Source organism: Pezoporus occidentalis, unplaced genomic scaffold (genome assembly GCF_034315485.1).
Source record: "Pezoporus occidentalis ecotype Australia unplaced genomic scaffold, CSIRO_AGI_Poc_V1 ctg71, whole genome shotgun sequence".
Classification (NCBI taxonomy): Eukaryota; Metazoa; Chordata; class Aves; order Psittaciformes; family Psittacidae; genus Pezoporus; species Pezoporus occidentalis.
Window position 1 is genome coordinate 1,273,587 of NW_026916062.1, and position 22,805 is coordinate 1,296,391.

Genomic DNA, 22,805 nt, shown 5'->3' on the forward strand with positions numbered 1-22,805 from the left:
CCCCAGAAAAAGGAAATGGGAAGAGAACACTTTCCTTTTAAGGAGGGTTATTGCTTCCTCATGGGGAAAAAAAACCCAAACCAACCTCTCTGTTTGGGGCTAATATAATTTTTGGAACATGTTTTAGTCAGGTCTGCAACACAGGTATGAGAAGTGTTCCATGTGGAAAAGCGGGAAGTATTTCTGTGTTCAATATGTGTCTTAAGAGGCATAAAAATCAGAGTTCAGGCTGAATTCTGTGCTTAGACTTTTTTGATGCCTTACACTTAAAACTATTATTGGTTCCATGGCAGGTGATCTGTGATGGCCAGTAATGGTTTTCATTACAAATCAAAAGAAATCTTTGTTTAGTGCAAACCTCTGTTTATCCAGCTGCTGCATATGTTGGATGGTGACTAGTGCATGAGTGCAAACTGGTGAGAGATGCAAGATTTTCTTGGCAACACCAGAGCAGGGCACTTGCTCTGTCAACTCCAGCACCTGAGAAAAGGCCAAGAGTCCTTGTGTGAGCTGGATTACAGAGCTTTACAGCAGAGACTTTGGATCATCCAACTACATTGGCCTTTTTGGTCGGGAGCTTTTAGTCTATCTAGTTATCTTAATTTTCTGAAGGCTATGATACTCCACTCTCTTTACCTCTTACCTGTGAATAAGGACCAAAGCATTTAAAAGCAGAGGGAGTGTGATCTGTATTATGATTCTATAAAGCATAAAAGTGATTTCATATGCTAAGTGATGTACAAAGTGATTTGTTACAACATGGGACCTGAAGTGCACTGAAGTTATGTACTTCCTCAGCTAGTCTTTCTAATGCTGCTTGCTCGTTAAGTGCAACTTTGTATCAACTCTTTAGAATAGACTGAAGCAGGATTTTTCTGACCAATGTGTTCTATAAGACTTAGATATCTAAGATCACACAGTTACGGAATGGTTTGTGTTGGAAGGGACCTTAAAGATCATCTAATTCCAATCCCCCTGCTGTGGGCAGGGCCACCTTCCACTAGACCAGGGTGCTCGAAGCTCTGTCCAGCCTGGCCTTAAACACTGCTAGGGAAGTATATTACCATGCTATGTATTACCCATAGGAAAAGGTGATGTGTCAGCCCCAAGCTTATTAAACTATTATCTATCCAGATTGTAATGGGAAACCAGAAATAGGCCATCTTTGAAATACAATTGAAACTAGAGTACTGTTAAGACTTCATGTGAAAAAAAAAATCTATTACGGATATGCTGAGTTGGAATGGCAATTTTCTCATCTTGTGAAACTGTATTTCAAAGGGGGTTGCATTTCAATTTATTTTGCTTGGGGATAATGGCATCACAACCCCTTCATTTCCTGACGCTTTGTAGAGCAAGGCTTTTCAACAGCCACTTTTGAATTATTGACCGTGAAGTTATCTTTGCCTTTATAGTTACTCGTAATTAATGTAAATTGTAAAAAATCAAACAAAGCAAAACCAAACCAACAAAAAAACAAACCAGTGTTTATTGCTTTCCATCTGTGGTTCTGTCTATTAAGAGCATGATGCTCATCTGTATGGTAGGCAACAAAGAACTCCCCTTTTGTTTCCCTAGTTGACAGGCTGCTTTGTTAGGTGATGAGCCAATTTGTTCTTAGTATGGGTAAGAAAGACCTGTCTGAAGCTAGGTCCAGGGAAACTGTGTGGAAGACTTTCTGCTTAAGGGGTTAATGATGTGGAATTTCACACATAATGCAAAATGATTATGCTGTATGCATTCTCTGCGAATTTTCTCACTGATCACAAAAGACTTTTGTTTGGTGTGCTAGAACGGTACATAGACTAAACATAGCCTGTTCTTTTAATTGGATGGAAATTAACTCTGCTAATTGCAGAAAACTGAATAAAGCAGTTGGTGCTACATGCCAAATGACAAATCTTTTGTAAGAAATACACCTTGCCTTTACATGCATCAACAGAGTTCTAGTATAAATGTGTAATACAAAAAGAAGCTGACTTACTTAGAATCCATTCTGTCATTTTAGAGACAAGGTTTAGAAGACATCCTTACCTGAGCTGTGGTAGTGTTTATTTTGCAAGCTAAGGCAGGTGTAGAAGGTTGACTTTGCCTGTGATAGGGATGTGACTGAGTGTGGAGAATGATGGTGTTTCTTCAGCATTCCTCCAGCAGAACAGCCTCTAATGAAGAAGAGCAACACATTCCCCTCTGCCCCCAGTCTGTGTGGCAAAGGGAAGAACTGGGTGCCCTTTTTTAATAATGACTACTTGGTGTGGAGAATCACAGATTTTTAAGATGAAGACCCTAGCTTTTCCCATGTTGCCAAGAGCAGCGTGCATTCACTAGTAAATTACTATTAGGGATGATTAATTCCATTAATAAAGGAGGCTCAGAAGGATGAAAACACCCCCCTTCCTTCAGCTTAGGTTTAGTCCTTTCATACTGATAGTGGTGATTCCTAGGTAAACTTCTCAGCATCCTGGTAAAATCCTCTAATCCTTTTAGCATTCCTCTGTAGCATGAAAACCAGATTGATGGTGCCAGAGCACATTTTCCAATGCCTTCTAAATAAAACACTTTGGAGAAGACAGGGTGTCTCTAGCCAGGCTGAGACCCTGCAGGATGATTTCAAATTCAGAAATCTCTCATACTATTCCTCAAGTAACAGAACAAAAGGATGCTGGTGAGGTACAAATTGTGTAAAACTGATCGCAAAACGTGATCTACATACCTGATATTTCAGAAAGAGGGCATGAAGATGTTTCTTTTGGCTTGGTGTTGTAAATTATCCTTGGCTTCCATGGTCTGCAGCTGAATGCTTGGTGTGTCTGTTAAGAAGCACGGTCTGTTTTATCAGACAGCCACCTTCATGAATCTGGGAGAGCTAATGTTAAATTGACGTGAGTAGCGTAAATATTGGCAACACTGATGGTGTTATAACTAAGTGAAATGATACTGGTGAGAAAAAATTAAAATTGAAAGCCACATTTTAAGGTAGGATTGGACTAAGGACACTTGAATGGATACACATTACTGTGTCTTTAAGGTGGTGGAATTAGTGATCTCCTCAGGATGAACAAAATGAGATTTCATGAATGTAGGTAGTAAAAATGCAGATATTTGTCATTACATGGTTGGGTTTTGTCTGATATAAGCAATGGGCATTTTTTTAAGGGTAAGTAAAAAGGGAAAGGGCATAGGCTAGTTTGTTGGTCCAAAGCAGTTTATTAGAAATCCAACTTGTCGTGTGAAAAACATGGAGCTCTGATGAATTTGTTGAACAGATATACTTTCATTCTAATTTGTATTGCATAGAGTAAATCCTGTTATATTACCATTCTTTCCCCAGGACAAATAGTCATTCAAGTCATTCAAATATACATGGTAAACACTTAATGTGCCCCAAAGTTAATTAGAATTGCTTTAGTAAATTACAAGTTATGGTCTTGAAAAAAGTAGCCACCAGAGCTTTTTGTAGAGATCATTGGTCATTGGAGGAATTGAAAAATAAGAATTGCATGAGATAAAAGAAGAGCAACTCAACTGCTTTTTGGCAGTCACCTATTTATGCTGAAGACTCTGTCCTTTTGTAAGATGTGGGAGCCTGTAGATGGCCTCATCCTATGCACCCCTGGCTGCATGTTGTGTGATGAGGATGCTGTTTCTTTTCTGTTGCTTTTCTTTCTGTCAAGCTTAAGGCTGTCTTTCCCAGGATCTCAAGGTTGCTTTTTTTCACTGACTACCAACTGACTGCCAGTGAGTTGCAAACAGTACTGGGGTCTCTGTTGTCAGCCTGTGCCCATGTTTCAGGGTTTTTGCTGTTATCTCATGTGTATACTCCACATTGTATTAAGCTACACTGAGCACCAAGCACGAGCTCACACAGCAAGTTCACCTTATCTGCTGGTAACAAGAGGCCAGCACCCAGGCAATATATTGATTTTTATTGTTCCACTGGGCAATTTAAGGGTGTGCTAATTATCCTGACTTACTTTAAATGCCATTTGTATGTGTGTTTGCTTCCCTACTAAATTTTCATAGTAGAGTGCAGTTTGATGATTTGGGTTTGGTGTGGTGTTTGTGTGGTTTGAAGTCTTGTGTCAGAAAGTGGACTGCCATAGATCATGGAATCACAGAATTGTTTGTGTTGGAAGGGACCTTAAAGATCATTTAATTTCAAACCCCTGCCATGGGCAGGGACACCTTCCAGTAGACCAGGCTGCTCAAAGCCCCATCCAACCTGGCCTTAAACCCTTCCAGGGATGGGGGCAGCAACAGATTCTGTGGGCAAGCTGTTTCAGTGCCTCACCACCCTCACAGTGAAGAACTTCTTCCTAATACCTAATATAAATCTACCCTCTTTCAGTCTGAAGCCATGATCCCTTTGTCTTCAGTGACATTGCTGTGACCCTCTTCTAACTCCTGTGGTTTGCTATTATCACCCATGTACCACCCATCTTCTAATTTCTTATCATCTCACTCTTGCAATTATAGTCACATGTCCTCTACTTGATTCAGTTTTCCACACTAAGAATGGAAAAATAAGTATTTCCACTCAGGAGAGGAAGCTAATGTCTATTTAAATATCCCTTGAGCTTCCAGTATGGTTTTTCATTCACTTTCAGTTTGCCATGTGTTATTTGATGGTCTCAACAGAAGTTAGGTAGTGAGAACTAAGCCATTCAGTTCTCAACAGGGAACCAATAGGGAACTAACTATGACTTAACCAGTTCAGACCCTTCTCCTACAGACCCTTCCTGTAGGAGAATTAAAGGAGGCGCTACCATCTGCAGCTAGTAACTCCCACACAGGGCAAGAAGGTTGAGATTTGGTGCTTCTTTCAGGTGCCCTAAAATAAACCAACCCCTTTGTTCGTTCCCCTTGTAGTAATAGGAGTGACCAGATGGGGAAAATCAAACAAAGGTTTTCCTGATTATATCCATTTTATTATAAACATCTGGTTTTCTCCCAGCCATTCCTAGACCTTACACAACTTATTGATGGCCTAATGCACAAAACTCATTTTTTAATCTAACAGTTCTATGTCTATCTACATGAAAGGCTTTTAAATCTTCGTATTGTTGATTTGCATTCATTCAGCAGCTAAATGCAACCAACAATTTAACAGATGAGATGATGTCTCCAGCTAACACATTTTACAGGTTTTATCAGTTTGCAAATTCACAGAGAAGCCTCCCAGGGACCAACACTTGCATGTCTCACAATCAAAACAAACAAAATCTGCAGTCCTCAGAAGATATTTAGTAAACAAAACAAGGTGTGTGCTGGCTGCAGCATTAGCATAAACAAATAACACTAAAATCATTTTTCCCATATTTTACAAGTCAGAGCTATTAGCAGGTTCTCAGCAACACAGCACAAACTGAATGTCTGCTTAAAGTCACCTTAATGCTTGGAGATCAGTGCCTAAAAAAATTACTCTGAGACAGTACTTTACCAAATTAAAGAAAAAAGAACAATTTGACATAGTCACAGAACAAGATACTAACGAGGCTGTTTGTTATTAGCTTGAAAAAAGAGCCATCAGCAATAAACCTGCCAGCTCTCAGGCTGACTGCAACCCCCAAGAGTAGGAGGGAGCTGAGAAATATTGGCAGGGCCTCTCAGTGTAAAGGTTGAGGGTGTGTGAAAGAAGAGGAAGAGGAAATCAAAAGAACCGTGGTTCCCTATCCCCTTCCAAGATTTTTGTCTGCAAAGTATCTATAGGCATTACTGAAACTGTGAGGTTACACTGCTAACAAACTGTTTGCGGCTTGTGTCCCTGTCTGCAACGTGTGTGCAACTAAACAAGTCCTGATGCGTGATGGCAGACAGCTGACTTGAATAAAACTTCAGTCTCATCAGTATCAGTGGCTGCCACATAAATAATGCTGTGGCAAATAATAGTATTACAAACTTCCAATGCTATTTTTTATATTCATATTTAAAAATCAAGTAGTAAGTAAAAAATAAATCTGAAGAATTTAATTGGTTTAGAACATTGAGCATAACGTGTACTGAAGACTTTTGAAGGAAACTGTGAAATAAAAACAAATCTAAATTCTATAAATGTGTTTGGAAAGATTTCATTTGCTTTTCTTTTTAGCATTTCATATGTCCCCGTTCGTGGTTTAGCTAGGAATTTTTTAATATTCATTTGATTCAATGAACAGATGCCAAAGCTTCATCTCAAAATTCTGCTTAAGGGTTTAATTTATCTTTGAAAAGGAACTAATAGGTTTTAAATATCTAACTCTTCTTCAGGAAAAAGTCCAGAAACAAAACCCAGCCAAAGGTCAGGCTTGTTGAAATATATGTATGAAACTGGGATTGAAACAATGCTTCCTGGGCTCAAAAATCAGTCTTTTTGCTATTGGGACAAAGGGCAAGAATGAACTTTCTCCTGAGAGTTAAAGTTTAGAAGCACCCAGCTGTGCAACTTCTGAGCCACACCAAATATATGCGCTCTTTGCAGAGATTGTCCCCCCTCCCATACCCCAGTTGCTGTCAGGAGTGAGGTGTGAGATAAAAGCAGCTATCTGATCCAAAAGATGGGAAATGGGGAATTCCCAACCCAGAAGCCTGCACCACCATCCCAGCAGCTCCCCCAGCCACCACTACTGGACCAGCCCAGCACCACCCTGAGTCCTGTCTGGAGACCTCTTAGGGTGCCTGTCACACCACCTCCTGCCATCAGCTCCTTCTTGTTGTGCCTTTTCCAACACCAACTCCAGATGCTGGAAAAATCAGCCACTCCTAGGCTGACTGTGACGGTCCTCTAGGAATCCTTGAGAAATCTGGAACTTGGCAGGTGGAGAAGGACAAACATTACTGCCAAAACAAGTTCTCCTGGAGTTATGACACCTAAGACACAGGCATCCAGCTATGAGCTTGGCTTAGACAAAAATCTCCACCAATCAATTGCATTATACAAACCCAGCCACTTGGCCAGGATTTTCAATCTCTCTTTGCATAGGGACTTTTTTTTAGTGTTATCTTTGAGGTTAGCTTAGTATATTGAGGTTAATCAGTATATTATTTTACAAAATAATGCATCTCTTACCAGCTTTTAAAATCTAATGGTTTTTCTGGACTAGTCTTTCACATAACACAGTTACTTTACACAAATCAGGCTACCTGATTTGCAGGTATAAGCACTTGCATGTTGGAGATGGAGGCACTCTCTACAATAAAAAGAATGCTGACAACTGTCAGATTAAGTAGGACACAGAAAGGAATGCAAGAATCTCAGACTAATAGTTCTGTGAAAACAGTTGCTAATCCTCCACAAATGTACTCTTCGTTAAAAATAGATAACTTCTGAACATTAAGCCTTTATCTGTAAGTTCCCTACAATAGTAAACTTTCCCTACAGCTAAAATTTCTTTCCCTAGGAAGAATACAATGATCATTTTGTTATAAGAAAATAATACAATTCAAAACAAACTACTGCCAGTTCCTGAGGCCTCCACTAGTCATGCAGCTAAAAACACAGGGCATGTAAACAGCACAAAATATATTTCATGTATCAGTTTGCATTTGGAACTAAATGATCTTTAAGGGCCCTTCTAGCCCTAACCATTCAGTGATTCTATGAGCTAGTATTAGGAGTAGACTGAAGTAGACTTTGCATTTTCACTTTTTTTTTTTCTCCCCACAGTATTGTGAAAGCTCATCTAACTGCATCAGTTTGGATTTCTGTTGTTTCTGCTCATTATCCACATGTGGTTTATTTCATAAGAATAAACTACAAGAGTTACGGATGCTGTCTGATCATGTGGGTCATTGGCTTTCCCTGGACAAGTCTTTAAAAAGACCTTGCCTTTCACCTTAGTAAGCACCTCTGCTCAACTTGCAGGCGTTATCTTGCAAATTGTTATAGAAGCAGTATGGCAGATTTGGGCATTTAGATGTAGTGGCCTGCTTCTACTTACAGGGTCTGCAAAAGACATTTTTGCCTGTTGGTGATGTAGCAAGAGACAGCATATTTGTTATTTAATTTGCCTGTTCAATACCACTTTTTAATTTTGGCTTTAGACAGGGCCATTCCATCTTCTCTTGCTATCTGAAGCCAAAAAGAATGCCAGTAAAATGTGAAAACACAAGGTCATTTAATCTGAAGCTTGTCTTTATAGAATCCTTTTTCAGTTGCTCTGACGAGTGGCCGAAGTCGGTCTTACCGTACAGAGTTGAGCCAGAGAAGAGCAGGGAGAAAATGGCACAACTGAATCATGGAGAGGATGTGGTTTTGTAGGGCAGTTCAATGGACAGTTCAGACCTAGACGGAGGGGTGCTACCTCGCTTCAGTTGTCTAAATGTTCATTTGCATTTGCTGTCTGGTTTAAACTGTAAACCCTGCTATGTAAAAGCAGAGTTTTAAAGCAATGTATCTGGTTTTAACCCAGTAACCAGAGACCACAAGTAACTTAAATTTTATTAGTCTTGGAGAAAGTTCTAGTGCTTGGCTTGTGGTTTGGATGCAAAATATAAAAAAATAGTATTATTTTTTCTGATGTTGAATCTGGGGGGTTTTCATGTTAATAGACTTCCAATTTTGCTCCATTTTATAATGATTCTTTAGACAGGCAGTAAGAAGATACAGTAAACTCTTGAGACAAGGCTTATTTAACTTGATCATTTTGTATTAATGCAAATACCTTTGCCTTACACTGTGTCAGCTCATCAAGATAAAAATGAAAGAACTAGAATGAGTGCTGGGAGGCCTCTTTTTGTGTTCCTAGGGTTTGGACGAACATGGGGTTTGTAAGTTTTGGAGACAGCAGCTGTGCTTTTCTGTAGGAGTTAACCTGCATCAAAAGGACTTACATGTAGCTCACTAATGGATAGCACTACTTGCCTTTCTCTTCCTCCTGTCCTGTGCTTCCACCATCTACCATGTGTTGAGGCAGCAGGAAGATTAACTTTGTTTCCTTTAACATCCCTTTATTAAATTCCTTTGTCCCCACATAAGTGTTTGTCCTACTAAATGTTTGTACCTGCTGGTGGTGTGCAATTGAGGAAAAACACCTCTTTTTTATTGCTGAGCGGTAAAAATCAATGATGTTTTGAACGGTAGAGAGTGTTGGGTATAAGTAAGAACCACTTCAAGCTAACTGGGAGAAAATTTCTAGCAGTGGAGCCAGAGTGCGGAGTATGCAAAACCCTATAAAAGCACTAGACTTAAAATCATTTGGCCAACCTTTGCACTGTATGGTAAAAACAGATGGTCGAAGAGTGCGCTGGTATTCCTGTTTTGGCTAAAACGAGTCAGCTCATATTTGGATACCTGGTGCCTCTCGTCATGTATAAAACCAGCAATGGCAGGATTGATACCAGAAGAAAAAGTATCTTTAAGACAGATTAAGTGGCATAGCTGAATCAGGTGGTGGTTGCAAATGTATCAGCAGATTAGTCTTGGAAAAATAACATTGGTTTTCCAGAAGCTTCTCCAGCTCCTTATTAACCTTTTCATATTCTGCTGAGCAGTCTGCCCCTAGTCATGGAGTGAAAAATTAGGAAGCATATTCAGAAACTATACTGACTGTTAGCATGAAACTGTCCAAATTTCAATGAGGTGTCAGCTGATGCTTTTGTAGCAAATATACCTGTGTCAGGTGCCTTTTGTGTGTTTTTTTTTCCTTTCCCATGGGAAGTCTCAGACACTTGCTCTTAATTCCAGATGGCAGGTTGTTATCAGACAGCTGTTCCTGGTAGCTTGCCATAGGTGACTGCTTCTTCCAGCCTAAGCTGGGCAATATTTAGCATGTGAGGTTTAGATTTTCCACCTATTAAGAGTTAGCTGATTGCAAGAGACACTTAATTTTAGCCAGGGAGAAAGCAGCTTTGAGTTCTTCCTGAGTTTTCCCTTTTAAAACATCACAGAGGTTATCGTCTTAGGTTTTAATATGGCTTTGGTGCACTTGCAGACAGTGAGGATTGAAAAACTCTATGGGCATGTGAACTCGGCAACAAAGCTCCTGATACATGAAGGTACCTTTTCACATTAAAAACCAAAGGAAGAGAAATACAATTTCCATAACTTAATGCCTTCTCAAAAGAACATTGTGAGGTTTTATCCAAAAAAGTTAGCTGATACACAGAATATCTTGTATTATTTAAATAAGTTGTAATGTTATGGGTTGGGTTTTTTTTGTGGTGTGCAGTGGGGAGGAGGGTGGTGGGGCTGGGTTTTGTTTTGTTTTTCTCTCCATGTTGTCATTAATTTTGTTTGCAGATTAGGCAGGTATTCCTGTTCTGGCAGTTCTACTTCATTTTCCTATTTGTAAGACAGTAGTGCTCTTCCACAGTTGCAAGTGCAACATTACTGATGGGTGCCACGTAACACTGTCAGTACTATGTGCTTTTTGAGAGGAATGGATAAGTTGATGATATTTATTTGCCTTTAATCTACTAATTGAATAATATATGAAATTTAAAATCAGCTTGTTTAGGAAAATAATGTTATTTCCCTTTTTATATATTCATATGATTTATGACTAGTTTCAAGGTCTCTGGAATTTTTTTATTTCAGATTTGAAGAAGGCTGCTCAATGTTCATGAGTGTCAGGAGGTACATGGAAAACCTGTGTGCTGATAAAGAACTCACATCAGTCATGCTTTTTCCTCTCATTTTGACAGCTGAAAGTTGTGAATTAATCAACTAATTCCGAAAAGTGCTTTGCCATCCAATGCTGATAATTTTTAAATATACTTTTCGATGTTGGGTCCTGCCAGTGCTTCATGTGTAATGTAGCATTTGTGTTGTCCTGTTGGAATGAGTGAGATACTCTGGATTGGTAGTGTGAGGGAAGCATGAAAATGTTCGTGGGACAGGCCTGATTCTGCTGGGGAAGTGGCCAACACAAAAGTTTTCTTGGAATTGTAGAAATGTAGCAAATGTTTTGAAACTTGCAGTTCATATTGTTTAGGTTGGAAATGTTAAGCATGTTTTTAATAGGCTCCTTTTCCACTATTAAAGCATTACAGTGAAATAATTACATTCCTTTCAGTCCATTTAGACCTTGCATGGTTTCCACTAACAGTAAAAATAAAGTAACAGCAATTAAAATAGTTGTTGGGTTTTCTTCTCCCTTCACGAATTTATTTACCACAAGGCTAAATTGCCAAATTCTGTTGAAGACGCATTTCTTTTATTCCACTGTATGTATTTGAACCAGATGCTTAATCTAATTGTTCCTAGCATTTGTTTCAACCAGCGATGAACAGAGAGGAGAGTAAGTGCTAGTGAAGCTCATCAATTTGATAAATGAGAGGTTGCTTGTTCTGTGCCTTGCTCCTTGCTCAGGTCCATGATGGCTTCAGAGCTGGTGCTTCTGGAGCTATTGCTGCTGGCCTGCTGCATAATGGATGAGCCTGAACTGATGGAGGCAGCAGGTGCTCTAGCAATAGAAAAGAGCAGTGTTTGTTATTGTTGTAAGCGTCATCAATCCTCCTCTCTTTCTTCTTCTGTTCTCAGTGTCCTCCAAACAAAGGCTCCCTGTATCTGCAGCAGCAGGGGAGAAAATAGCAACAACTTGCCCTGTGTAAAATTGCCATTTTCTTTCGAAGGGTAACCTTGTAAATAGGTCACGACTTGATGTTCTTGATCTGTAAATGGCATGTTTATCATTGCAAGAGACAACAATACTGATTTATGAATTCCATTTAGCAGAAAACTCTATCAGTACCTATGTGTATCTGCCCTATTCCAGCTAAATCGAATGAAAACTGGCTTTCAGTTCTAGTACTTGTTACACACTGCAAGATCCCTAACTCCTGTGGGAGCAATCTGCTGAAAAATAGGTCTACATTCTTCAGTTATGGAAAAATTTGATTTTGGGAGGCTGGGAGAAGGAGGGGAGAGAATTAAATAGTGCAGAAGATGGAAAAAAAGAATAGGAGCTTCTTAGTTTTGTTTAAGCTGGTGGATGCTCTTGAAAAAATTTCAAATGTAGGCTGTGATTTGAAATCTTACAGAAGTATTATTTTTTTTTTTGTATTTTAAGATTGTAGCTATTCTTAAGTGTTTCTCTTGTTTGGAGCATTAATGGCAGCCACTATTTACTTCTGCAGGGCTTATTGTCTTATTCAGGATTTGGGACACAGGAGGCATGGAGGAGAGTAGGGAAGAGCAGAAAAGGCCTTGACTCTGTGTAAGCACTGCTCAGCAATGAAGAAAATATCCCTATATTATCAACACTGTTTCCAGCACAAATCCAAAACATAGCCCCATACTAGGTACTATAAAGAAAATTAACTCTACCCCAGCCAAAACCAATGCAATGTGGTATCCTCTTCAGTTCTCGTACAAGATGTGAGGGAAGAAGAAAGGGATTTATCCATTACTTATAAGATGGGTAAAGTGAGTCAATGTCATTGAGAAACAGTAATTGTCATGGATTGCAGTAGTATTACCATTTCTGTTGTTATCTGGAGGTCTGGCTACTCATTCTGTTTCCTCCTCCTTGGTCAGGTTTGTCATGGCTTCAGAGCTGGTGCTTCTGGAGACATTGCTGTTGGCATGCAGCATAATGGACTTCTTGTATATACATTATAGGTTGTGTTCGTGCCTTCTCTTTGGTCCTGGTTCCTGGATGAACTCTGGACCCATGTTGTAGCCTTTTTTCCAGTCCTGTCTCTAGCCCCCATCTTTTTTTTGCTCCTGACTGGACCCCCCGGACAGCCCCAGTTCATCACTTTGTGATGTCTGATGCAGTGGATGGACCTTGTTATCAATACATGGTTTTATCTGTCAGTTCATGCCCTGTGTGACTGTTCCATCAAGGGAGGACACAGCCTGTGCAAGGGCCACCCTTATCTCCTGGTTCCCCTGCCCTTTGGGAGCAGATGGCCCTTACTACTCCCTGACAGCACTATGAATATAGCTTCACCCTTGCTTGATGGCCAAATTGTGTTTAAAAACTGGCTTAGCTGGAAAAGCATTCAGAGTGTGAATACTTTTCCTTAGCTCTGTCTCTATAGAGGCAGGAACAAAATAGATCTACTTCCAAAGAGTTATTAGTGAAGGCTTCAAAAGTGTAAGGCTGAATTAAAGATAGCATTCTTTCTGCAGGGAAGTGGATAATTTTTCTTCATTCTGTGATTTTTAAAATGCACATTTTTTTCCTTTTTAGAAGCCAGTAGTACTATGGTTTCTTTGCAAGTGACTGCAAAGCTATGGCACACATCTCTGTTCCTGCTGGAGAACATGCCAAGTGACAGTCCTGAGTTCAGAGGGAACACCCCAGGAGCTCTGGTACTGCTGTCAGAAGCACTGATTATTTTTTTTTTCCCTCTTTCTCTTTTACTTGAAAGGGGCAAAGTTTTTCAGAATTACGTTGACAATAGATAGAATCATGCCATTCAGCAATGTCTGTGAGGTGACTTATTTCCCATAGACAGTTTCCTGCTTTGCTTGCTCTGGGTTTCCAGGCTTATTGTCTGGAGAACCAGCTCTTAAAATGTCTTGCTGAGCTATGCTTTTATATATCTATATGTATTTAAATTGCACAGAACTGCAAATGGGACACTTTACATATGGGCTTGTGATGTGACTTGATGACATTAAATTTACAAGCTTCAAGGTAGACTGATTCCTAGTGATGCTCATCATCATCATTTTAGAGGCTCCACTGAGACCTAAAGACCTTAAGTGTCATCTTTCAATGGCTGGTTAAATTCAGCAATGGTTTTCTCAAGTGAACACCTAATTTCTTCGAAAAGAGGGGCTGGTGTCTCCCAGCAGACATTTTTCATTGCAAAAGCTCAGTAATAGTGCTGAGCTTTGGTAGTTTCTGTGTTGACAGTGGTTAATGACAAGCTGAAGTGCTTCTACTATTGGCTCTCTCTAACTTGCAGCTTCTTGTATGTTTGTATTCCTGTCTCTGTCCAGCTTTAAATGTGTTAATTTTTAAAGCTGTCTGCCAAGATCATAGAATCATAGAATAGTTAGGGTTGGAAAAGACCTTAAGATCATCTAATTCCAGCCCCCCTGCCATGGGCAGGGACACCTCACACTAAACCATGTTACCCAAGGCTCTGTCCAGCCTGGCCTTGAACACCGCCAGGGATGGAGCATTCACAACTTCATGTTCCTAGCAAAAAGCAGCTCGCTGGTGTCAAAAATTTGCTTGTCCAAGAAGTAGCAGTGGAGTGGTCTTGTAAAATGTAAATGCAGAGATAATGCAAAATAGGTTAGAGCAGTGTAAAGTGGGGATTAACAAATCTAGATGCCCTACAGAGCTGTTGATCTCTTCATTGCTTTGAGTGTGAGAAGACTTTGGGCTCAATGAGGAGTCTGCTGCCTGTGTTTTGCTCAGCCTCTGTGACTGTAATTAGTTGACAGAGCTTTAAATGCTTCTGATTCAAGACTATCTAAACTTTCTAAAGCTGGAGGAGAGAAAATAGAGAGTTTTATTAGTAGATACTTCAGTTTTAACATGTAGATGATGCAATGTAGCCTATATTTTGCAGGAGCATTTTTTTAAGACCGTGGGATACTGCAACTAGAAAAAGGACTTAAGGGATAAACCAATGTCTATTCTAATTCTTTGCACTTTTAGAGACGGCCAGAAGCCCAGTTTCCTGTTTTGCTGGGTAGTTGCTAGTGCAATCAACCTGTGGCAAAGGAAAAAATATCTCCTGGCCTTTGGTAAAAAGTCTTTGGCTTGGTGATAAAATATGACATGTGTTGATCTGACAGCTACTCTGAGTTCGGTAGCCAGAGGTTGAGTTGTATTGCTCCATCAGCACTGATTTCGGGTTCAAGAAGGATCGTGTTAGGGACATAATACTGGCTAAATCAGTAGTTACTGGGTTTGAGAGTAGTTCCCTGTATGAACTCTTTTTTCTGCATGCAGCTAAAGAGGGACAATAGAAGGCAGTGCGGGTGCCTGTCTGGCTATGGCAAGCCCCAGGAAATCATACTAAAGAGGTTGGAAAATTCATAACCTTTCATTTTTCAATGAGCAGACTGCTTGTTTAGCCTGATTGAGTAAGAAAATAAGACCTTGGGAAAGGGTGCTCATGATTACTAGTACTCATCTGTTCTTTTTCCTTTCAAAGATGCAGGAACTGCCATTAAACACTGGTTCACCCTGAAATGCTGTAGGTTGAGCAGTAGTAGAAGGGGTAGCTGAATAGGGAGCTTTCTCCAGATGGTGTAGAGTGAAGCCAGGCTCTCCAGACAGCCAGGACCCAGGTTAAATGAGGACCTTGGATTAAGGAGGTGCATCCTGCACCGTCTTCTGGTGTGTTGTATGTGTTGGCTCCACACTGTACATGCTAATCCTGAACTCTGGTCCTCTGACTGTCTGCATGGGGTCTTGTTTTTACAGAAATGAGTACAGAGCTGAAGAACATACTGTTATGGGAAGATGTAGCGTTCATCAAATACAAGTTACTTTGTTGAAATAATGCTTCATGTCTCCTTTTCCCCAGTCAGGGAGGATGGACATCTTACTGATAAATGTGTGGCAGGAGCCTCCACCCCCTCCTCCTCTCTTCTTTAATTCATATGAAACCTAACAAAGGCATGGTGTGTCCCAGAGAACAGGAAGTAAGTTTTTCTCATACAGACCTTATTTTTTTATTTTCCTTTTTTTTTGTTTTTGTTTTGTTTGAGTAGGGGGTTGGTTGGTTGCTTTAGCGATAAAAAGAACCCTAATTTGAACCATTGATTACAACCAGGTATCTTAGGGTGTTCTGCCATCTGGTATCTAATTTTGGTAATACCGCTTGAAGTACAGATAAGAATCTAGTTACCCGTAAAACGATGATGCTATACCAATTTACTGACTGTCAAATACAAATTGGGTGTAACGGATGACCTGCTGGTAGGTGAAGCTTTCAGGGCTTGCACTGCAGCCAAGAGAAGATGGATGGGAATTGCTTTTAAGTTCTCACTTGGTGCTCTTTGCTCTTTCTCCACAAAATGTTCAACCTTGATTGAAACATTTTCTGCCCCACCCCACCCTGAAGGGAAGGCTGCAAACTTTGGCAAAGCACCTGGGAATGTGTACAAACAGCATTAGGGAGGGAAGATGAAAAAGGAGGCTGATTTTACTCTATCATGAAACTTTAACGCTCCTTAGCAGCTTGCCAGCCAAGCGGGATTATACTACCAGATGTCCTGGCAGAAATGTGTGTGGCTCCACAAGATCATAAATCCAAACAACGTATGGTGACTCTGAGTGTATAATACTACTGTTAGCAATGCAGAATTTCAGTGTGGAAAACTCTGGTGATGGAGAGGATTAGTAAGGACAAAACCTTTCCAGACCTGACTTTAAAGCCTTAGGAAGGTAATAGCTGCTGATGGCAGTGGTATGTTAATGGAGAAAGGAGGAATACAGTGATGCCTGTGCTTTACCAGCAGCAGTAAGCCTTGTTTGCTTGTAGTTGTCTTCTCCCATCATGTCTTGGCTTTTCAGCAGGCAGAATTGTAGTCCAGCTACACTGAGGCTGATCTCTCTGTTGGTGTATAAGAAGACTTTGAGGGGGAGTTGTCAAAAGACCTGCTAAACTCAGGGCCTGAGTCAACAGAGTAGTCTTGTTCTGCAGTAGTTCAGAGCTGGCTTATGGTTTGTCTTGAGTATAAGTAGAGCTCTGTTGTCTTTGTCTTGGTAAATTTTTGTGTAATAGGAAGAACAGGGAAGATGGAGACCTGGAGCGGAAATTTCTGTCTGGTGGTACATTTGTTTAGTCTCATTTCTGTGTTTCGTCATGTTTGCTAAATGGGGTACTAGCTGAACCTGTTCTTTCAGCCTACATATTAAATGTAAGTGCATGTGTCCATTCAGAGGATCCTGTCCTCACTTAAACTGCGCAAAGGGCAAGAAAAAAAAAAACGGCAACTGTTGAGGGTTTTTAGTTGTTTCTCCCTTTGTGGAAAAGTCACCGACTAGCATCCTGTAGTAAAGAAGTCATTCCTTCAATGAGGACTTAGAATTGGGCCCACCAAAGGGGTTGGGAGAATGTTTGTGTCAGTGGGTATGGTTTTGCATGCTATATATTGACACAGAACTGTCAGCTAATTCAACTGATATGTTGCAGAAGGGATTTTAAAGCAGATAGAAGAGAATACGCTGTCCACTGTTTCATTCTGTTGCTGCTAAAAAAAAAAAAATGGAGTTTCTAGGAAGTGTAAAAAAGAACGAGTCAACTCCCTGGCTTTTTAAAGAATAGTATGAGGGTGAATAGCAAGAGGAAAAGAACAGAGAGGACTTCACCACAGCCAATAAACTTTGCAAACTGCAGTTAAACTTAAGTGACCAGAAAGTGGAAGCTCTAAAAATAAATGTTAAGTGCTTTCTTTGCAGATTAATCTTGCTACCCAAGTGTGAAATCTCCCTTCTTCTTCCCATGCATTCTTGAAATTTTGAAGTTCCTTACAGCAGAATTTCATTGCTGGCCACATCAGTCATTCTGAGCTCAAGATGGTTTTGTCCTCAGAGTAGAAATACACACAGAAGAAATTTCAGTTGTTCACCCTTTTATTGATTTTAGTAGTAATTTACCTTGATACTATAATGCCTTGGAAAGCTTTGTGCAGACTGCTCATCGGCATTCAGCTTTCCTGGAGGATAGGTGTTCGTTGCTCTTGGAAAGCTCCATTCTTGCAGTCTTCAAATATGTCTGTTCTAAATCAGCTAGCTTCTTTACACTTGTAATAAAGCTGTTCAGGGCTGCCTTATATTCTGTGATTTTAGCAATTGAAATCTCTCTGCTGTGGAGTAAGAGAGGGGGAACTCATGCCTAGATGATGAGTTGTGTCCACTTTTGCAGAGCAAAGCACCACATGACTGACACATGGCAGAACCAGGAGCTGGTGAGGGGTCTTCAAGTGCCATTGCGCTGCCGTAGCAGTAGTACAATAGTGGTAAAATTTGGGCCTGCAAGTGTGAAGCTGGCTTTAAATTTCTAGAGGCACCAAATCTTGATGCCCTAAAAACTGTTATGCTTCTTCTGATGGCTTGTGTTCCCTGCTGCTTATATGATCCAATGCTTACTGTTTAAGTACCAGTGATTATTATAGTTTACACCTTACCTTCACATCACCCTGAAGTAAAAGCAGGATGTTTTCTAGTTAAGTAACAGGGTTCCTGAAAAATCATATAGAGTAAATAGTGGTTGCAGAAGATAGAAATGCAGCATACCCATATATAAAGAAATTAACAACCTACCAAACTTTTTGAAAGTTTTTCTTTCCTTGCTGTCATGCTTCAGTAGCTCTCCAAATCCTATGATGAGTAACAAAGACCTCTCCCTGATGTGTCTATATTTTTGTTCACTGCTTTACATGCTATTTTCACATGTGCACATAGAAAATTAAGCTAACTGTTTTCAGACTCTTGTCCCTGATGACCTAGTGTTTATTCAACTACTTATGTCTCATTGTCTGAGATAAATTTCACCTGGGGCCAACATCTGCTCAGTAATTTGTCACCTTTTCTTTTTCTTGCCCTTAAGCTGTTTTGACACCAGGGGCTTTGCAAGCTCCATCTCAGGAAGCACCAGCAACAATACCAAAAAGCACAAGGAAAACAATGTGAACTGAAGCTTAGTGAAAATAAAGTTGTGTAATATGGCAATGGTTAGTGGCTGGATGACAGCCATCCTTGATGGCATAAATTTAGTGGTATGCGTAACTGCAATGAACAAAGGAGTTAATCAAGAACAAAACTGGGTATAAGAAGCGTTACTGTGTGTAAATACATACTACAATTGTTGCCATAAGCTTGTGATACAGCATGAGTGTGCTGTGGTTTAGTCTCCTAATATTCCTTTTGGAGATTCATTTTTAGGTTCATTTTCTGGGTTGTTAAGTGGCAGCGAAACTGAGAAACATGTCCGGCAGTCAAATAATTACCCTGGTTGACGGCGCTCACAGTTTTCTACAGAGAAGAAAATTTCATCCAGATGATGAATAGCAACAACTCCTCCTCATATGAAAGAAACACAATAAAAAATTATATTGTTTCACTTCTGTTCTCTATTTTTAATTTGCAGTATGATATGGAAAGGCAGGTTGCTCCCTCTGAGCTTTATAGGACTTATTAAAGAAATGGGAGGCTTTTTTAGTAATCACTGGCAGGATATAGCTTGTGTTTTCCCTTTAAGGTGATTCATTCTAGCTTTGGTACCCCTGCACTGCAGGGAATTACCATGTGCTGGCATTGCAGAAGTGAATACGGAGCTCTTCCATGTATCCTGCTTCCTTTTGTGCTGCCTAAGTGTGCTGGTCTGGTAACAGGTAGAGTTGTGTCTTGAAAGTACATTAAGATGTGGTGGTCTAGAGAGGACCTTGAGAAGAAAGACCAGGACTCAATGTTCTTTCAGTTTTTGGCATTTGTCCGTGACTGATTTTGTGCAGGTTCTGTTCTGAACACCGTTTCTCTGTAGTATAAAAGCTGATGGGCTAAAGATCTGTTCCCCTGTATTCCATTTTTCTGTACCTGGCTGTATATGTAAAATTTTCTTCTGTCAATTAAACTCAGTAGAAGCACTGTAAGTGCTTCCCTCTAATCCTTGTATGTTGGTGTTTTCAGAGTTTCATCTGGCAGTCAGACCAGAGGTTTTTTTTTTGTTTTTCCAGGCATGGAAGGTATGCTAGTAGGAACAGAACAGCTTAGATCAATGATATGAACATGTTCCTGTGATGTATGCAGTGGTTTTGTGATGTCATGGCTAATGCACCTGCTTTCCTTTTAGCATGACTTTGGCCAAACTTTAGTATATACTTAGCTATTTGAGTGCCAATCCTGCTGCTTGAAGCAGGGCTTTAAATGCTCACTTAAAATGCTCATTCCTTCCAGCCTGTGTGCTGAGCAAAGGTTATCTCAGCAGTGCCCATGAGGCTGGCCTGTGGACCTGGTGTGCTTGTCCTTGAGGGTATGGCCCAAAGGAGACTCTGCAGAGACAGGGATGTACGTGTATGCCAAGAAACTGAGCTCTAATTTCCTCTGGAAAAGGTGGACCCAGCTTTTGCTCCTTTTGGTCCTCTGATACTTTTATCTTTGTAATTTAAAATGTTATCTTCATGGTTATTTTTAGCTTCTACCCTTTCTCTGTTGCACTTTTTTTTACATTTTAATTGGTTAAATCAGGAGACTTGTGGCTGATTAATGTTTCCTCTGTGCAGCTGGATTTTCCTCTGTGCAGCTGGATCATCTAGAGCAGGCATCAACCTTTCCATACCTCATATACTTCCTTTTCAAACAGACATGCTCTACTCCTGTACCTCCCCGTCTTTCCTCACCTGCTGTCTGTTTCTGTTGTACCTCTCGCTGGATGCATTGTTGTTCCAGCTGTGCATTTGCATTTCATGATTTTATTCATGTGGCCAGAAATTATGTATGAAACTTTCCTACATCAACAGTAAAGACAGTGGTACTCAGGTAACAGTTTTTGGCAGTAGATTCTCACCTGAATTGCATTAACAGTTTCAGTGCTGCACCCTGGTGAATGAGGGTACTCAGCAAACTCATAAGAATATTGACTTCCATAGCTGGAACATTTGATATTGAGGAGTGAAATAAGATTACGATAATTTTTCTTTTATTTTTTTTTTTTCCTGCATAGATTAAAAAAAACCCTATGAGTCAGGCTGTTACAAGATCACTCTTCCTCCTCCTTTCTTTACTGTACTTTATGGTTAAAAGAAAAGTCAGTTTTGATGTGCTCTGTCTGTTGTTCATCCCAAATGCTAATGGGTTTATTGTCATGATTTCCCTGTCATAGCAGATCAAGATTAGAGATGATTTGCTGTCATTAGAGATAGTTAAAATTGTTAAAGATCATTCACTGATTGCATCTGGTTTCTTCTGAGGTATGCCTTGTTCTACTTAATTCATGTGCATAAAATATGATTGTGAACTGATGTCATTATGATAACACTTTTCAGAATAATGGTGGGGGGTGGTAAAGTTTGCACACTGTCATACCAGTTTGTGGGAGAAGTTCCTTCACATTAAAAAAAACCAGTAGTTTTATAATTAAGTGGGGATTAGGTTTTGAGCTTTGTATTTGCACTTCAATTCAAAAAAAGGGTTGTTCTCTGCCCAAGACTGTGCATAGCTATAACCAGCATTTGTGAAGCTTGAGCATTTGCTAATCCCATGGGAAAGTGCCAAACTTGTCAGTTTTTATAAATTGCTGTCTTTATGACAGGAAACTGGGAAGGGAAGGGTCTTGAATCTGAGTGGAACAGCAAGGAGAAAATAGAGACTTAAGGACAGATGCGTCCCCAGGTCACTATTCTGTATGGTGGCAGCAACGCCCAGAGCAAGGGTCTTGCTGAAAGATTGGATACAAGCCATGAGAACTCTATAAGCATCCGGTAAATGTTTTGGCTGGGTGAGGAGAAGACCTCCTAGAGGACAATTAAAAACTAGCAGGCTTCTTTTTTGCTTTGTTTTGTTTCTGTTCAGTGCTTTCTAAACATAGCAACTATTTTTATATATTTGGTGGTGGTAATAAAAAGTATTCTTTTAACTGAACATGTCATCTGTTGAGAATGATTTGAGGATGAATGGCAAGCCATTGTCAACATGGTAGTTAGTCATAAATGGGGGTTCAGTCATGCTTGTAGCGTTTGGCACCCTCTGGCGAGATTGGAATTCCTAGGCAGTTCCTAGGTGGTCTATCCCCAAGCAACACAGACAGGCTTAAGAACTTGTAAAGTACCTCCTTTTCCAAGCATCCCTGACAGGACTGTGAGTAGGTGCATAAACCTTAGCTTCCACTGAGTTTGTATTCACAGTCGCAATTGACTTCATGATGTGGAATATCATTTGCTATGAGTAGGAGTATTGTGGTATGTGTCTGAATGTCTGTTACTCATGTGAGGACTTTTGATTGCCCTTGCTTACTCTAGAAAGGTGATAGGTTAAAGACCAAAAGCCCAGTACAAGATTTTTAACATGGTGCAAAAAAAAGCAGTAAATCTACACAATTTGTCTAAACAAAATAATTTTAAAATTCAAAACACTATAGAATGAAGTTATTAAAATGCTCCTAAGATTACATTGTGATTTTTGGTTTGTTGGTTTTGCTTTAAACTTCTAGAACACAGCTCTGTTATAACCTGTAATTGCACTGTCCCGAGCAAATACTTTGTTCCGTGTGTTAAATACCTCAATGAAATGGGAAGGAGGAAACTGGTTGATGGACATGACTTAATCCTTTGGCAAGGCATGTAAAGCTCAGATGTTTCCTATGCAGCAGGTGCTTTAACTGAATGTTATGAATTGCTCTCGTAAAGCACACTTTCTAATGGATATCACTCTTTTGTTTCCCCCTACTCTTTTGCAGCAAGTGACCGGCAGAAGTTTTGGTGACAAAGATTTTCGTTCGGGTTTAGAAAATGGCATTCTTCTGTGTGAGTAAGTAACACTTACAGTTTTGAGCCTTGAACAGAATCTTGACTAGAGCTGAAATTAACTTTAGCCCATATGTCCAGATGTCGGTTTCCTTTTGCGAGTGTTGACACTGCACACAGGTCTTTCACTGCAGCATCCTGTCAGTGCCATAGCTATTGTTATGGTGAGGATTGAAATGTGGCTTAAAGAAAACAGGTTTTACAAAGTGCTTCCCTCACTCCAACCCAGCTCCTTAGTTAAGTTATGTAAAGTAAAAATGATGTTTGCTTTTTGGTTTCCTTTTATTTAAAGATGTTAACCACAGATTGGCAAATGGTGTTCCACACCTGACTGTGGACATCTCTGCTGTAGTGAGGTGTTTTGGACCAACTCCAGGTCCAAACACTGTCAAGAGTTAGCCATCTGAATACCATCAATACTCAGCTGCTTTTATAGTTCCTGGAA

The 22,805-nt window shown here is 40.0% G+C and overlaps 1 protein-coding gene across 6 annotated transcripts in view; it reads left to right on the forward strand.

Annotated features, from left to right (window-relative positions):
* Window positions 1-22,805, forward strand: part of LIMCH1 (LIM and calponin homology domains 1) — a 180,248-nt gene that overhangs the window by 39,692 nt on the left and 117,751 nt on the right. For all 6 annotated transcript variants that reach the window (XM_062642449.1, XM_062642447.1, XM_062642448.1 and 3 more), the window contains exon 2: window positions 22,294-22,364. In XM_062642449.1, the coding sequence (XP_062498433.1) occupies window positions 22,294-22,364 (71 nt within the window). The remainder of the gene's footprint in view (window positions 1-22,293; window positions 22,365-22,805) is intronic.